Source organism: Phyllobates terribilis, unplaced genomic scaffold (assembly GCF_046119375.1).
Source record: "Phyllobates terribilis strain yellow unplaced genomic scaffold, ASM4611937v1 Scaffold_5__5_contigs__length_657084704, whole genome shotgun sequence".
Lineage (NCBI taxonomy): Eukaryota > Metazoa > Chordata > Amphibia > Anura > Dendrobatidae > Phyllobates > Phyllobates terribilis.
Window position 1 is genome coordinate 350,232,909 of NW_027362765.1, and position 17,909 is coordinate 350,250,817.

At 52.3% G+C, this 17,909-nt stretch overlaps 1 protein-coding gene across 5 annotated transcripts in view; it reads right to left on the reverse strand.

Moving 5' to 3' along the window:
• The window catches only part of LOC141273167 (alpha-2-macroglobulin-like protein 1), a 607,283-nt gene extending 594,835 nt beyond the window's left edge, over positions 1–12,448 (reverse strand). For 4 of the 5 annotated variants that reach the window (XM_073684625.1, XM_073684624.1, XM_073684622.1 and 1 more), the window contains exon 1: positions 12,303–12,447. In XM_073684625.1, the coding sequence (XP_073540726.1) occupies positions 12,303–12,312 (10 nt within the window). In that variant the 5' untranslated portion in view covers positions 12,313–12,447. Of the gene's footprint in view, positions 1–12,302 lie in introns of all 5 variants that reach the window. The other variant, XM_073684620.1, reaches the window with a different exon arrangement.
• Between the last annotated feature and the right edge of the window lie 5,461 nt (positions 12,449–17,909).

Genomic DNA, 17,909 nt, shown 5'->3' on the forward strand with positions numbered 1-17,909 from the left:
TATTTGACTCCAGGGCTCCGAGGAAAAGCTTTGGAGGTGTTTGCTTCCCTCCCTCGAGAGCAGGATGGAGACTATGAGGCCGTCAAGCAGGCCCTGATAAAAAAGTACCAGCTGACTCCGGAGGTTTACCGGAAAAAATTCAGAACCCTCCAACGTGGACCACAGGACACCTACCGTGATGTGGTAGACGGGCTCAGAACCAACTTTGAGCAGTGGATCCAAGGACTGTCAGCGACCACCTTTGAGCAGCTAAAGGACCTGATGGTGAAAGACCAGTTCCTGCATCTGTGTCCGACTGAGGTACGGCAGTTCGTGATGGATCGGGAGCCACCTGATGCCAATAAAGCAGCGCAGATCGCAGACACCTACGAGGCCAACCGGAGACCAGAGGTGCGGAAGCCGGTCGTCGCCAGCTGGAAAGGGGGTAAGCCATCAACCACCATCCCTGCCCCTGCCAGCCGACCTTCCGGAGGCCTTTTTCCCATTGCCAAGGCCCTGCCTGCATCCGATGCCCGCAGGTGTTATTCCTGCAACCAGACTGGTCATCTCAGCGCCACTTGCCCAGAGAAGCAGAGGAAGAACCCCCCATCCAAGGCCCCAGGGCCTAATGCCTCAGTTCATTTGGTGGGTGGGCCGGTTGGGAGGGCCTGTGAAAACTTTCAGTCTGTCAGGGTGTGGGACACTCTCACTGTAGGCCTCAAGGACACTGGGGCCGAACGAACCCTCATCCGACCCGAACTGGTGTCCCCTGAAGCGCTTATTCCAGGAAAGACCCTGACTGTCACTGGGATTGGGGGTGTCCGATGCCCCTTGCCCATGGCCCGGGTTTTTATTGATTGGGGTGCGGGGAGTGGGGTGAAGGAAGTGGGAGTATCCAAAAACCTACCTGCAAATGTTTTGTTGGGAACTGATTTGGGGAGGGTGTTTGCTTATTATGTCCCTGACACCCCTCCCCGATCTGATACGGTTGGTAAGGTTAATGCTGATAATGTGAATGTCAATGCTTTACCTGATGATGATGATGATGATGATGATGTTGTTGTATTGGAAGGTGCAGGAGAACTCAGCCATGTCACTCTGCGGGGTGATGTTGCTGAGGATCCCCTAGCAGGAGCAAAGGTCAGTGCCAAGGGTAATGGGGAGAGGCACGAGGACCATGGCGCAGGTGGGGCTGTGCCAGTGACCAGTGTCACAACAGAAGGTGACCTGGCTGATAGTCGCTGTCCCATACGTAGCACTGTGCCTAAGGTAATGGAGGATGATGGAGAAGTAGTTCTCATGGCCTCGACGGCTAATGTGACGGGGTTATTTCCCGGGGAGACGGCCTATATAGCCGCTGTTACCCGCAGTCAGAGTGCCCAGAACGCAAGTAACGCCCTGCCTTCTGGACCCTCCTCGAACAGAGGAATAACTGAATCAGGTATGGACCCAGAGCCGGTCCCAGAGGGTCCCAGTGAGGACGTGGCCTTAACCTCACTTCTGGCTTCCTCCAGCCAGGAGTTTCAGGCAGCTCTGCACTCAGATGCTAGCCTAGAGACGTTAAGGAGCCTCGCTGAGAAACCCACCTCCGAGTTGGATAAGGAGAGGGTATTCTGGGACCAAGGGAGGTTGTACCGGGAGACAGTTCCCTGTACACCCCAAGAGGAGTGGCTGAGGGAAAGACAGCTGGTCGTCCCCTACCCATTCAAGGATGAGTTGTTGCGGATCGCCCATGAAATTCCACTCGCTGGACACTTGGGGGTCAGCAAAACCAAGGCCCGGCTGTCTCATCACTTTTATTGGCCCAAAATGAGGACAGATGTGGTGAACTACTGTCGATCCTGTACCACGTGTCAAAGAGTGGGAAAGTCAGGGCCGGCCCCCAAAGCCCCCCTGATCTCTTTGCCAGTGATAGAGGAGCCTTTCCAGAGGATTGCTGTGGACATTGTGGGACCACTGGCCGTACCCAGCAGCTCTGGAAAACGATTCATCCTTACCGTGGTAGACTATGCTACCCGGTATCCGGAGGCAGTAGCCCTGTCCTCAATTAGGGCGGATAAGGTGGTGGACGCCCTCTTGGCCATCTTTTCGCGAGTAGGATTTCCCAGGGAGATGCTTACCGACCAGGGGACTCAGTTCATGTCACGCTTAATGGAGGCCTTATGTAAGAAAATGCAGGTGCAGCATCTGGTATCGAGTGCGTATCACCCACAGACCAATGGTTTGTGTGAGCGATTCAACGGTACCCTCAAACAGATGTTAAAAATGCTGGTTGAGACCCAGGGTCGCGACTGGGAGCGTTACCTCCCACACCTGCTATTTGCTTACAGAGAGGTTCCACGGGCCTCGACGGGGTTTTCCCCCTTTGAGCTCCTGTATGGCAGGCGTGTCCGAGGATCCCTTGGGTTGATAAGGGAATTCTGGGAAGAAGAGCCGAGCTCCCCAGGAGTGTCCATCGTGGAGTATGTCATGCGCTTCCGTGACAAGATGCAGACCTTGACGCAGTTGGTGCATGACAACATGGCGCAAGCCCAGGCTGACCAGAAGCATTGGTACGACCAGAACGCCCGAGAACGGACCTACCAGGTGGGTCAGAAGGTGTGGGTGCTGGTCCCCGTACCAAAGGACAAGCTTCAGGCGGCCTGGGAAGGCCCGTATGTCATTCACCAACAGCTCAACCCGGTCACCTACGTGATCACACTTGACCACGAGCGGGGTAGGCGGAAGGCGTTTCACGTTAATATGATGAAGGCTCATCAAGAACGTGGAACCTGCGTCCTACCGGTCTGCAACCTGCCCGAGGATGGGGAGGATGACCCCCTCTTGGACATGCTCGCCCAAGCGAAGGCCAGCGGGTCCCTAGAGGATGTAGAGCTAAGCGACTTGCTATCCGCAGACCAGAGGTCTCAGATGCAAGCAGTGCTGAAACCCTTCCAAGCAGTGTTCACCAACCTGCCTGGCAGGACTGAAGTGGCGGTCCATGAAGTGGACACCGGGAATCATGCCCCACTCCGGCGGACAGCCTATCGAATCTCCGACGAGGTGCAGCATGTCATGCGCCAGGAGGTCGAGGAGATGCTGCAGTTGGGGGTGATTAAGCGGTCCAAGAGCGCGTGGGCCTCACCTGTAGTCCTGGTGCCTAAGAAGGACCGGACCACCCGGTTCTGTGTGGACTACAGGGGGCTCAACGCTATCACCGCCTCTGACGCACAACCAATGCCACGCATTGAGGAGCTGCTGGAGCGGTTAGCCAGCGCGAGCTATCTCTCCATTATGGATTTGAGTGGGGGATATTGGCAGATTCCCTTGAGCCCCGGGGCCCAGGAGAAGTCCGCCTTTATCACCCCCTTCGGATTGTATGAATCCACGGTCATGCCCTTCGGCATGAAAAATGCCCCTGCCACGTTCCAACGAATGGTCAACCACCTGCTCCAGGGACTGGATAGGTACGCAGTAGCGTACCTGGATGACATTGCCATCTTCAGTCCCACCTGGGAGGATCACCTCGAGCATCTGCAGCAGGTGCTCGGGCGCATTCACCAGGCGGGCTTGACCATCAAGCCGGGAAAGTGCCAGATGGGCATGAACGAGGTCCACTACCTGGGGCACCGGGTAGGTGGGGGTACTCTGAAGCCAGAGCCTGGGAAGGTGGACGCTATCGTGTCCTGGCCCACCCCCAGGATCAAGAAGCAGGTGCAGTCCTTCTTGGGCACCGCAGGGTACTATAGACGCTTTGTGCAGGACTATAGTAGCCTTGCGAAGCCCTTGACAGACCTCACCAGGAAGAGCCTACCCCATTCCGTCAAATGGACGGAGGAATGCAAGATGGCCTTTAGGGCTTTGAAGACTGCCCTGAGCAGCCCTCCTGTACTAAAGGCGGTCGACGGCACACGGCCACTCTTAGTACAGACCGACGCCAGTGAGTTTGGCCTCGGTGCTGTACTCAGCCAGGTCGACTCGGGGAACCAAGAACACCCCGTGTTGTACCTAAGCCGGAAACTGCTGCCGAGGGAAGTGGCCTATTCCACCATAGAGAAGGAGTGCCTGGCCATTGTATGGGCCCTCAACCGCTTACAGCCTTACTTGTACGGGCGCCCCTTCACTGTCGTGACTGACCACAACCCCCTGAGTTGGCTGCACACCATGTCAGGTGTCAACGGAAGGTTGTTACGCTGGAGCCTCACCCTCCAGCAGTACGACTTTACCGTTCAACACCGCAAGGGCAGCGAGCATGGCAATGCCGATGGGTTGTCCTGGCGAGGGGAGCCTCCAGACATACACTTGGAGGAGTACCAGAAGGTCCTACCTCCATAGCGCAGTCAAAAAGGGGGAGGTGTCAGGCAAAAGGTATTTTTGCCCGAGTTTTTAAAAATGAGAGATGTTTTAAAAAAGGAAAAAAAAACCCCACCCCCTATCTGTTTGTAAGTGAAGACATAGAACTCACTTTTGCTTTTCCCCAAACCAGGAATTTTTATGACCCGCCATAAAACCTCAGTCCAGGGCAAGCGCTGGTACAAACCGGAAAATCCCTCCAAAAAAAAAATCCCATAGTTTAATTGTACAAACGTTTTATGCCAATTTTAATCACGCACAGGTCTGACAGAAACATCGGAACCACGTTTTTTGAATGCTCACCTTTTTCCCATTACAATAGTATAACTTGCATAACTGAGGAATGACCGGGAACTGAGATAATGGATTCTGAGATTCTGAGCGTCATAGAGGTTTCATATTTAATATCTATCTTCATGAATATTGGTGACGGTCAAGATGATGTCTCCCTCTTGGATGTGGGACCCCCCCACACCAAGATATGGAATCTGAAGGATTTTTTAGGTCTTCTGCAGCTGGGTGGGCTCGCAAAGCCGAGCCCCCTTGTAAGGTAAATAAGGGGTGTTCCCCAGAGTTTTGGCTGCTTGCTTAAAACCAGATCGGCCATTTTTCAAGCCATTCCAACCAGGGACGCAGACGCATGCACTACACGCTGCGTGAAGGAATCAAGTCTAATTTCCGGGGAGCCGTCCCCCCCACAGAATCTGAGACCATCACCTTGTGAAGCAGGTTTTGCTATTACTTATCCCTTTTATTTTAATAACTGTTTATGCATACATGTAAATTGTCTCCTTTATAATATCTTGTATATATTTTGTAAACACTGCCCACCTTTTGGGAGTAAATCATTAATTATTTACCAGTTTCTTTCTTCTTGTCCTATGTCGAGCAAACACGTTCCTCACTCGCTAATTCACGTTACCTACCAGGTACCCGATCCACCTGTTAAGCGATCGGTGGTGGCAGTATACCAGTATTTATGTGATATTGTGGTTTGAGGGTGGCTGGTCGGAGGTATATATACGTTCCTGGAAGGAACTGGTGGTATATATATGTCCTGTCACATCACGTGCCGCAATAGTCGACATAAATTAGAGCAGCTGCACCCGTGCTTATCCTCTGTCAATACCGTGTTTGACCAGCAGGATAAGGGGGCGCCAGAGAGCTGCAAGGTCTGACCCAAGAGTGGGTGTTGTTTTCATGACAACCAGTCTGGTTGCAGAAATAGCACCTGCGGGCATCAGATGCAGGCCGGGCATTGGTAACGGGAAAAAGGCTTCTGGAAGGTCGGCTGGCAGGGGCAGGGATGGTGGTTGATGGCTTACCCCCTTTCCAGCTGGTGACGAACGGCTGCCGCACCTCCGGTTGGCCTCGTAGGTGTCTGCGATATTCGCTGCTTTATTGGCATCTGGTGGCTCCCGATCCATCACGAACTGCCGTACCTCAGTCGGACACAGATGCAGGAACTGGTCTTTCACCATCAGATCCTTTAGCTGCTCAAAAGTGGTCGCTGACAGTCCTTGGATCCACTGCTCAAAGTTGGTTCGGATCCCATGCACCACATTGCTGTAACTGTTGTGCGGTCCACGTTGGAGGTTCCGGAACTTTTTTCGGTACACCTCAGGAGTCAGTTGGAACCTCTGGATTAGGGCCTGCTTAATGGCATCATAGTTCCCATCGAGGCTCCGAGGAAGAGCCACAAACACATCAAGAGCTCTGCCTCGCAGCCCTGCAGTTAAGTATCGGGCCCACTGGTCCTCAGGCAGCTGGTACTGTCTGCAAGTCTTTTCAAAACCCCTCAGAAGGGTATCGAGGTCGCCGTCCTTTTCCATCACAGGAAAATGCTGTGGACGGGGCATAAACAGGGTCGCATTGTTGGTCTCACCGTTCCGTGAGGTGGATGCTGGGATCCCGAGTTGGGCCATCTGCAGTTCATGGGCCCTCTGGGCTTGGGCCTCTCGCTCGGCTCGCTCGGCCTCTCGCTGGGCTCTCTCGGCCTCTCGCTGGGCTCTCTCGGCCTCCTGGTGCTGCTGAATTACTTTCAGCCATCCTTCATGATCCTCTGTAGGAAGTTGCTGTAGAGCCATCTGCAGATAGGGGTCCATGCTGCCCTGGTCGCTGACGTGGCGTGCATCTACAGATGGGATCCTTGCAGCAGTACTGTCCATATCTCGGCTGACTACTGGCCCTGCTGAGGTCTGGAGACGGGCTTGCTCGGTCTCCAGTTGCCCCAGTGCAGCAACCATTTGTTCTTTGTTTTTGCCGAGGGGGTCAATGCCTTTGGTTATACATATTCCAATAAGAGTGTCCTTTTTCTGCTGGCTGTACCAGGACTCCCCAACTACGACCATGATCACCAAAATACAAATAGAAAAGAAAAAACGAAGAAGGGTAGGGGTAACTGCTACACATACAGTATTGTCTCAGATCTAATAAACACTGAGTTCGATCTTCAAAACTTTTGTTCAGGGTCCAGGTAAGAACCGTGCACGTTTTTAGTGAGAGGAATGATTGCTCAAACCAGATCACTAATGTCCTATGATCCCACCGCTGCCACCAATTGTCAGGGAAACACACTTGGTCAGACCTTGCAGCCCTCTGGCGCCCCCTTATCCTGCTGGTCAAACACGGTATTGACTGAGGATAAGCACAGGCGCAGCTGCTCTAATTTATGTCGACTATTGTGGCACGTGATGTGACAGGACGTATATATACCACCAGTTCCTTCCAGGAACGTATATATACCTCCGTCCAGCCACCCTCAAACCACAATATCACATAAATACTGGTATACTGCCACCACCGATCGCTTAACAGGTGGATCGAGTACCCGTTAGGTAACGTGAATTAGCGGGTGAGAAACGTGTTTGCTCGACATAGGACAAGAAGAACGAAGCTGGTAAATAATAATGATTTACTCCCGAAAGTGGGCAGTGTTTACAAAAGATATACAAGATATTATAAAAGAGACAATTTACATATATGCATAAAACAGTTATTAAAATAAAAGGGATAAGTAATAGCAAAACCTGCGCCACGAGGTGATGGTCTCAGATTCTGTAGGGGGGACGGCTCCCCGGAAATTAGATGTGATTCTTCCACGCAGGGAGGTGCGCATGCGTCTGACGTCCCTGGCAAGAATGACTTAAAATGGCTGCTCTGGTTTTTAGTAAGGGGCCAAAACATTGGGAGACACCCATGGTATTTACCTCACATGGGGGCTCGGTTTTGTGAACCCACCCAGCTGCATAAGACATAGAAATCCTTCAGATTTCATATCTTGGTGTGGGTGGGGTCCCACATCCAAGATGGAGACATCATGTTTGCCGTCACCAATATTCATGAAGATGGATATCAAATATGATATCTCTATGTCGCTCAGAACCTCAGAACCCATTTCCCAGGCTTCCGGTGGTCTCCCAGCCACGAAAACCACACCATCACAATTGGAAAAGGTGAACATCTCAAAAATGTGGTCCTTGTGTTTGTGACCGTCATGTGCATTATTAAAATCGACATTAAAAGTTTGTACAGATAGACAATAGGAGTTTTTTGGAGGGAATTTCCAGTTTACCAGAAGGCTTGCTCTGGGCTGAGGCTTTATGGCACTCATAAAAATTCCTGGGTTTGGGGGAAGTACGAGTGGGTACTATGTAGCTTCTTCCAAATGAGCAGGGGGATGGAGATTTAAGACATCTCTCATTTTTAAAACTAGGACAAAAATACATTTTGACTGACAGTGCCTTCCATAAAGGGAAGAAAAGATGTTATGTTTATAATCTTCTATGCGAATGCATTCTAAAATTTTGCATGTCTTTAAAATACTTTGTCTTTTACTCTGTTCCAGCCCGCGGACATGCTGTGTTTTACCAGGGGGGTATGTGGCGCCCCTGAGAGTTCGGTCGCCACAGAGGTGTTGCATCTCAGCCAGAGATGTGGCATCTCACTCTCAGGTAAGGAAGGAGTACAGCTCAGGACCCTAACACCTGCATCCAACACACACCACTCCAAGCCAGCAGGAGGGGCAAGATGCCTCCCACGTACTTGCTTAGCCCCTTTCCTGGCTGGAGTGGGGGGGAACCCAGAGAGGGGGGAACCATGTAGTGGGTGTGGGTGGAGGAAGAAGCTCAGGGGAGCACAGGAAAGGAAGAGGTATAAAATGGGAAGCCATCTTAGAAAGAGAGGTCAGTTGAGATCAGTCAGAGGAGGAGAAGAGAAGGAGCAGAGGCTCTGCAGGAGCACAGCTCCAGAGGCGGGCCTAGCCGGTGAGGCCCAAGTCTGAAGATAAGGAGATAAAAGAGGAGAGGGAGCAGAGAGGCTCCAGGAACAGAAGAAAGGACCCTAGGGGTACGGGCCGTGCAGAAGGCCACCCGTACGCCTGCATCTGCCTGGTGGTGGAGGGGTCTGGCCATCTAAGGGGAACCGGTCCCTCAACTAGTAGAAGATTGCAAGTCTCAGCTGGAAACCGGAGGCTGCAGTACTTTATGTCATGTAGCCACAAGTCCACGCCAGTCTCACCAAGAAGGTAGCCACATAGGACCCAGGGGACGGAACAGACATCGCCCGCCAAGGTCCGCTTGTACCGGATTGGAGATACTAGCTGTGAGGTGCAGGGAAAAGGCCAGAGAGAGGACACAGAAGGGGGTCCTGCTAAGTACTCCGGAGCTATCTGGGGGTGGACTGAACCCCTCACTGAGTAAGCGCAGCACGACAAGGGAGATTACTTTGGCGCCTGTAATCTGGACTGCAATAACTGTGAGTAAAGACCCTGGGACTGCACTTCATTGTCTCTGTGTTTTTTTGCTGCGCCATCAACCCCTGCACTACAACGCCCAGCACAACCTGCAACATCATCTACACTGCCCTGGAGCTAGCTCTTCCTGTGGAGAGTCACACCATCCCTGCTGCATCACCATCAGCTCCAGAGGACTGCTCCGCAGCGGCGGCTCCCTTTAGCCGCATTCCACAGGTGGCGTCACGAACTCTATAAAAGCACTATAAATCCCCTGTAAATATTACCCCCTTTTATTGACCGCCCCGGGTCACGGACCGGGTCACCGCCACTGTGACATTCCCCAGCATCCACCGGCCCAGCACCGGGTACCCCACGGCCCAGGGGCCGCGTCATACTAGCGTTTTATCAGAGCGGGTTTTTAGTGCCACTGGTGGAATTATAACTGATAGTCGCATCCGCCTGTCAACTGAAAATGCTGACAGGCTGACTCTTATAAAAATGAACACGGACTGGATTGGGCCAGACTTCTCAACACCACCGAATGATAGCAGCGTAACATAAACTCAAATCCAGTGTCTTTTTTTTGGGAGGTCTAACTCTATTCTCATGCACCTCTTCACACCCACACATGGGTATACGCTTCATGATTTTGTCTATTTGCTGTTGTCCTCCTTCTTCACCTCATCCTCCCACACCTCACCACCATATCTACCATATCACTAGTAATGAGCGAGCATGTGTGGCGCCCCTGAGGGTTCATTCGTCACAGGGGTACTGCACCTCAGAAAGAGGTGTGGTATCTCCTCTCCAAGGTAAGGATGGAGTACCACACAGGACCCCAACCACACACTCAACACTACTGCTGCCCCGGGCCTGAATGCAGGAGTTGAGGGGAACCAAAGTTAGGGGGAACCACGTAGCGAGTGAGGGTGGAGGAAGCACTTTACTTGAGCACTTAATTAGAATCATATATAACAGGAGGCCATCTTTATAACCGGGTCTTTGGTCGTGGGTCTTTGGGATGGCAAGTCAGTACAAAGCTGCTGCTGGCTGGAGGGTCCACGGTTCCCGGTCTCAGGCCTCGAGACAGGGGATTGGGGCAGAGTTAAAACCAGCTCTGTCCCCAGTCAGAGTCCAACCAAGAAGGCCCAGGAGGGGAGCAGAGGAGTTAGGCTAAACAGGCGAAAGGATCTCAGGGGGTGCGGACAGAGCGGAGTCGCCACCTGCATACCTTATTCTGGCCCTGCCAGAGAGACCCTGCTTCAAGAGGGGGTACCGGTCCCCAATTATCTGACTTTGCACTTCACGTCTCTGTCGGAGAAGTCCGGAGGCTTATGTGGATCCCAGGGGGATACGGACGGAGCGGAGTTGCCACCTGTATGCCCTAATCTGAGTTTATCCAGAGGGACCCGGCCTTAAGCCACGTTCTCACCACCAGTCACCAAGAAGGGCACCCAGTCGGTCCGGGAAATACACGCTACCCATCAGGGACATCGCAGTACCCGTACGGGACTCAGTGCGGGACACAAGGCAGGAGAAGTTTACAAGAGAGGAACACACTAGAGCGGGGGGTCCTGTCGAGCACTCCTGAACTACCTGGAGTGTGCTGAACCCCACTCTGGCGGCGGCAGCTCGCCGTGTGACAGCAGAGGGAAGCTCTGGGCTGAGAAAATGCTACCGTGAGTAAAGACTTGGATGACTTCAACTACTGCCTCTGTCTGTTCTTTCCTCCGTGGCTCTGCACCCGCCAACGCTCTATTCTGCAACCCTCTCTCCCTTCTACACTGCCCTGAGGCCTCTCTCCACCTGTGGGGAGCTGCACCAACTAAGCTGCCTGAACACCGGCCTCTGAGGACTGTTGCAGCACTGGTGATCCTCACCAGACACCACCGGTGGCGTCACGAACATTTCCCCTTTCCCATACACCTTTTCCCCTTTCCCTTGCTTTTAAGAGTGACCCCAGAGTACGGGCCCGGGAGCCGGCCACTGCGACATCCCCCAAAACCAACAGCAAGGCCCGGGCGCTGAGTCGTTTCCCCATCTGGGCGCGTCACTGCTCGGTGCTCGCCTGAGCATCTCAGTACTCGAGATGCTCAGAGCTCGCCGAATACTTTCGAGATACTCGTGCAGGAGCTCGGGTCCCCGCCTGCATGTTTGGCGCTCTTTAGTTTATTCGCCATTTCTGGGGCGGCTGACGGCTGGTGTTTCTAGCCTGGGAGGGGGCCAATATTCATGGCACCCTTCCTGGGCTATTAATATCAGCCCCCAGCTGTCTGCCTAGCCTTTGCTAGCTATTAAAATAGGGGGGACCCTACGTCATTTTTTTGGGGGGTCCCTCATTTTAATAGCTAGTAAAGGCTAGGTATTCAGCTGGGGGCTGATATTAGTAGCCTGGGAAGCTTCATGGGTATTACCCCCTTCCCAGGCTTCAAACATCTGCCCCAGCCGTCTGCTTAACCTTCGCTAGAGGAGGAACCACACGCCAATTTTTTTTTAATAAATCCTTTATTTTAACACTAAATGACAAGTACAGTAACCAACACTGTCACTGTACTTCATATATATGTGACTGACATGTTTCTATCTATCTAATCTATGTGTGATGCTCTATTCTTTCTGTTCTACATTGTCGGGTACCGGTGTATGTCGCTGCTGAATTGCCGGCCGGCTTTTTTAAAGAGACGGTGCATGAAAATCGGAGGGCACTAGTGTGTTCCAAGTGCCCTACTATGTTTTTCATGCACCCTCCTATATACCCTGCCTGCCTGTCTGCCTATATATTCTGCCTGCCTGACGTTTAATTGAGCACCGTTCCCATTGATTTGGGCAGTTTTTAGGCCCTCTGCAGACCGCTGGGTGGAGCCGCCTGAATAATGCTGGAGTTTCCCATAGACTTACATTGGGCTCGTTGCTCGAGCCGAGCGTCCGAGTATTCCAATGTGCTCGACCCGAGCATCGAGCACCCGAGCATTTTAGTGCTCGCTCATCACTAGTTACAATGTATCAGTTTGGCATCCAGGCTACAAGCTGACAGAGGAAACAATGGGAACAAACGCTCAGCTGTGAGAAATATTAGGTCGGGAAGTTTTTGAGCCTCTAATTGTAATCAGAGATGTTGAGAATTGTGAGAAAAAAAAAATATTGGAAATATGTATAAAATATTGATGATGAAACTTCAATAAAGGAGAATAATTAGAGACAATGACCTGACACAATGTGATCTCTGACACTCCGATCAGCCCCATCGCCCCCTTACCTCGTCCCATGTCGCTGCTCCTCCTCGATTGTCACCTTCTTGCTCCTGTCCTGGGTTTTATGATTTGCTGTTTGGCAGATGATGATGATGAGAAGTCTTCTCTTTCCTCTTTCGTCACTGGTTTTAATTAAAAATTTGGCCCAATTCCTGCCCTCTGAGTCCTGGGATCAACTGTTACAACATTGTGACTAAACCGGAAAATCCTCAAATTCTGAAAGCTCCAGCATCTATCATGGCTGATCTTCAGGCCCTGCACGGATACCTGTCTGATGGGTCTGCACAGACACATAATACAGATGATACAAATATGTGCAAAAGCAGCGAGAAGAAGCTGAATCCCCATAATGCACGGAGAGGGCATCAATGTAAAAGGAGTGGACAACCCCTATAATACCAAAAACAGTCATGAAAAACACAAGTGATGTCAGAAGGCTGAAAAAGAGACAAGTCCAGTGTATAAATGCCACACTAAATAAGCAAAGGATTATAGCTGGGAAGATGCAGAATAGTGAGTGCAGCTCTGGAGTATAATACAGGATGTAACTCAGGATCAGTAATGTAATGAATGTACACAGTGACTGCACCAGCAGAATAGTGAGTGCAGCTCTGGAGTATAATACAGGATGTAACTCAGGATCAGTAATGTAATGTATGTACACAGTGACTGCACCAGCAGAATAGTGAGTGCAGCTCTGATCAGCTGTTCCTCACTGTGGTGATTGTGGCTGTGGTGGCTGCAGATCCTGCTGTGTGCTCCTGAGAACCAACACCTCTCCACCTGGGGATCTGCTCTCTCTCCTACCCAGGGAGGGAGTGGGATTCCTGGGAAGAGCAATGGAGCCAAGTCCAAGGATTCTGTTCCCTGAACCAGGCCGGCGGGGGGCAGGAGAAACCAGCAACCGGCCTGCACATCGGAGGACTTGGGGGTGAGACGCTCCACCAGGAGTTACAGCAATGTGGCTCCTACTCCCCCCAGGACTGTGGTGACCCAGAGATGCCACAAGTCACCCAACATGGAGGATAAGCCTGACAGCGTGCATGAAAACGCTCCTTCCGGAGGAAAGCTGAGTGCTCATGGAGGTGAGGCCGACCTCACTGAGGAGGGTTGGGGGCTGCAGAGACCCCGGGAGTCTGTGTCCACCTATGCATGTAAGCTGGTCAGGAGACTTCGGGAGGAGCTGCGCTGCACAAGAGCCAAAGCTGCGGGGGCCTCCAAATCAAGGAAGATGAAACTCCAAGCAGAGGTAAAGCAACTCAAGCTTGAAATTAATGAGCTGGGAGTGAGAAAAGCTTTGATAAGAAAGCAGAGTGATCCATTCAAGGAAAAACTAATTAATGAAGATTGATTCAGAGAAATGGCTGTTAACAGAGAGCAAAGGCAGATGGGGATGCAGCCTGAGTGCCAGGTGGATGATGAAGTGGATGATTAGAATGATGATGACCAGCAGGAAGCCCCACCTGGCAGCCTGAAAAGTCACCCGCAGGCCACGTGCAGCGAGCTCCCTGCAGGACAGGCGACAGTGACATCCGGTCGCAGTTCTGCCGGCTCTGGGAAGGACAGTGACAGCAGCCGCCAGGGAGGGGCGCTAATGGCAGAGATAAAGTTCCTGGAGTCCCCAGTGTGCCTCCAGAACTTCCACCTTGGTGACGATCTACCAGGAGAGGCACCTGGGGGCCAGAAAAAGGCAAAGAAGAACAAGCCAAAGCTGCAGGAAGCGGTAAAATATGTGTATACCCTCCTCCCTGTACCCCCTGAGTCAGGCTCAGCTTGCTGTATAAGCCCCGTTGCCCAGCCCAGCCCGGGTTCTACTGTGGATCCGGTGCAAAGGCGCGGGGAGATTGCAGAGCGCGGTAGTGAGGCGCAGAGCTCCGTCTCTGCTTGTAGTAGCGGGGACGCAGTAGGAGGTGCATCGGCCGAGAGGCTGGATTGTGAGGGCGGCCTGGTGGTGGGTGGATGCTGTGGTGCGCTCCTCAGCGGGAGGAGGGAGCAGCCCGGTGTTGGGGGCAGCTCCGGTAGCCTCGGCGCCTCTGAATGCTGTTGCCGCTGATCACTTAGTTGAGAAGCGGCGGCAGTGTGAGGGGGCTGTCGGGGCTGAGTGTTCCAGTCCTCCCACGAAAGTGCTATTCTGTGTTGGCATCGCTGGTCCGGAAGATCCTGATGCTAAAGATCAGCGGCGCCTAACTGCAGCTAGAGATCAGCGGCACATTATACCAAATGCCAAACAGAAATTACCGATTGATTATGTGGAGGGCACGCACAAGACCAGGGGTGAGGTCTCCTCCAGTTCTATGGAGGTGACTGAGCCCCTTGCGCCTGATGATGCTGAGGTCAAAATGTCATCCACCATTGTTACTGGTCCAGCAGGAATGAATGTGGTGGTGGGTGTGAATGAGGCCAATTCATTGTCTAGTGGTGTGGTTGCTGGTTTGGTGGAGGGTGAGATGAAGGTGGGTAATGGTGATGCTGTTGGGGCTGATGTAGTCACTGGTCCGGGAGTTCACCTATCATAGAGGTAACTGTAGGTCCAGGATAGACAGGTTTTATTTAAAGGAGTGTAGCGTCGGCGTCCCTGCCTCCTGCTAGGCAGGGATGCCGTTCCCCTCACCTCTCCGCTCCGTGCCCGGCATCTTCCTCCCGCTCTGCTGGCAGCGCGCGCTTCTTCCCGGCCACTGTGCTTAGGGCGCGCGCACGCGCGCTCCCCCTCTCTTAAAGGGGCCGTGCGCGCCGTCCTAAGGAGTCCCCGGCCAATGGCCAGAGGACCTCACCGTATATAAGGCACCTCCTCCAAAATGGAGGTGCCCGAGCAATGTTGTTGCATAGCCTATCACTCTGCTTCAGCCCTCAGGTCCCGTTACCAGATACCTGCCAGATCTCTGCTTGATACCTGCCTGTCTATCTGCTTGCTTTCCTGTGATCCGACAGTCTGCCTACCAGCACCTGCCAGTCTGTCTATGGATCAGCTTGCCCGCTCACGTGGGAGCGCCCACCTGCTATCCGCCTGCTAGCCTACCAGGAGGCTCTGCCGTCACTTGCCGTGACCACCTGCCCGTCTAGGCACTCTTTCCCTGCTGTCACTTGCCGTGACCACCTGCCTGTCTAGAGACTCTACCCTGCTGTCACTTGCCGTGACCATCCGCCTGTCTAGAGACTGTCCCCGTCACTTGCCGTGTCCTCCTGCCCTTCTACCCAGAGACTGTCCCTGCCACTTGCCTTGTTTACCTGCCCGCCTTCCCTGGGAGCCACCCGCTTCCTTACAAGGACTGCCCCTTTATATAGTTGCTCAGAGGTTCCACCTCCCAGACCCGTTACAAGGAAGAAGCCGTCTCTTCAGCAGTATCTGTTGTTGAGGTGGAGTTCTCCGATCACTGTTTGATTTTGTTTTCCCTGAATGTTACAGAGACCCCCCGGATGGGAAGAGGCTTTTGGAGGCTCAATTCGTCTCTCTTGGAAGAAGCGGAGATAAGACAGTCCTTTGAGGATTTTCTTCAGAGCCAGGTACCCTTACTGGATCTTTGTAGTAGTAAGTCAGAGTGGTGGGAGATGTTTAAGAAAAGGGTGGCGAGATTCTTCCGCCAGCTCTCGAGCCTCAGGAGCCTGGACAGGTATCGCCTGTATCAGGGCCTGAGGAGGAAACTCGAGCATCTTGTCTCAACTGGAGGTAGCCGCGAGGAGATCTCCAGAGTGAAATCTTTGCTAATGAGGTGTCAGTATGATAGACACTAGAGATGAACGAGCATGCTCACTACTGCTCGGTGCTCGCTGAGTATTTCCGGGGTTGCTCGGCGGGAGCTCGGATCTTCTCCCTGCATGTTTGGCGCTCTTTAGAGAGCCAATGAATATGCAGGGATTGCCTGCCACTCACGCTAATGCTGTAGCCATGTTGGTTGTGGCATTACAGTGATTGGCTGGCCGTACAGCGTCATCAGGTGTATATCAGACCTGGCACCGCCATGCTCGTCACAGTCACTCTGGATCAGACAGTGTAGGGAGAGCGAATGCTGAGCTAGGGAGAGATTTGCTTGTTTCTTAGTTAGTATAGGTATTCCAGCATATATTATTTACATATCCATCTCAAATAACAGTCCTTCTGAGGACTAATCCAGCTGCATAGATATCAGTGCTAGGCAGGCAGGCAGTGTATATAGGCAGGCAGGCAGTGTATATACGCAGGCAGGCAGTGTATGTGGAAGACTTCAGTGCATATAGCAAGAGGGTCCATTCCAGTTCTGTCTGCTGGTGCTTTTACAGATATTTCTAGAAATAGCCCCAGGTATCAGGGGCCAAGAATAATTATTTTTTTGGATCTTAAACCAGATTATTTGCTTAAAACTCAATCCAGAGAACACCGTTTTTCTGGACCATTTGCTTGTTGGCACTGCAGAATACAGCCAGGTCCTTTCCATATTACAGTGCTAAAAATCCAGCTATTTAAAACTGTGTTTTGTCCGTGACACGGATCACATAAAAGTGCGCTGAAAATTCTGCCATTTCTGGCCTGCATTGAAATTTTGTTGCAGTGTGTCAGCGTAATTATCGACACCAGTTCGCTGTTAAAAATAAAAAACCAACAGGCCAGCTATGTAAAACTGTGGTTTTCCGTCACACGTATCACATATCACTGCAGTTCAAATCCAGCCATTTGTAGAGAACGTGGAAAATATTGTCCTCCATTTAAAATGGGCAAGTCACGTGGCAAGGGACGGGGAAGTGGATGTGATGGTGATGATGGTGCATGCAGACGACGAAGCCGAGGCCGTGGGCAAGCTGAAATTGTGCCACAACAAACACCCACATCTTCTCGCTCGACCTTCCTGTCCCAATTAATAGGGTAATGCAGAACACCACTACTGAACACAGAGCAGTGTCAAAAGGTTGTTGGTTGGATAGCGGATAATGCTTCCAGTCACTTAGCCGCCACCACCACCACCCTGTCTTCCACACGGTCAAGTCTCAGTAGCCGTGAGTTTGGACTGTAAATTTCTCACCCTGATCCTCCTTCCTCCCACCATGCCGAGTGCCCAGAGACAACTGATCCCACACTTGGACACTCCGAAGAGCTGTTCACTTTCCCATTTATAGATTCGGGCCTCTCGCCCGGTCCACTTGGAGCAGGGCAAGAGGAGATCGCGTGTAGCGATACGAAAAATATTTGAGCAGCCATGGTCACATGAAGGCGATGGTGGGAAAGTATCACAAGAGGTGGACGATGATGAGACACAATTGCCAGAAAGTGAGGAGGAGGACCAGGGTGCGGAAGTGGAAGATGAGGTGGTGGATGATATAGTAACTGACACAACCTGGCAGGAGGACATGCAGAGCGAGGACAGCAGCACACAGGGGGAGGGAGGCAGAGCACCACAACAGGCAGGAAGAAGCAGGACAACTGTTAAGTCTTCCCGAGTCTGGTTGTTTTTAAAAGACTCTGCCAATTACCCCAAAAAGGACATTTGTACCACCTGCCAGGCCAGCACCAGCAGGGGTGGCAAAACTAGCAGCCTGATCACCACCAGCATGATCAAGCACGTGGCAACAAAGCACCCGACTAAGTGGGCCGAACCCCAGGGTCTAGGAACAGTGTCTGCAGGTGGCACCAATGCTTCTTCCGC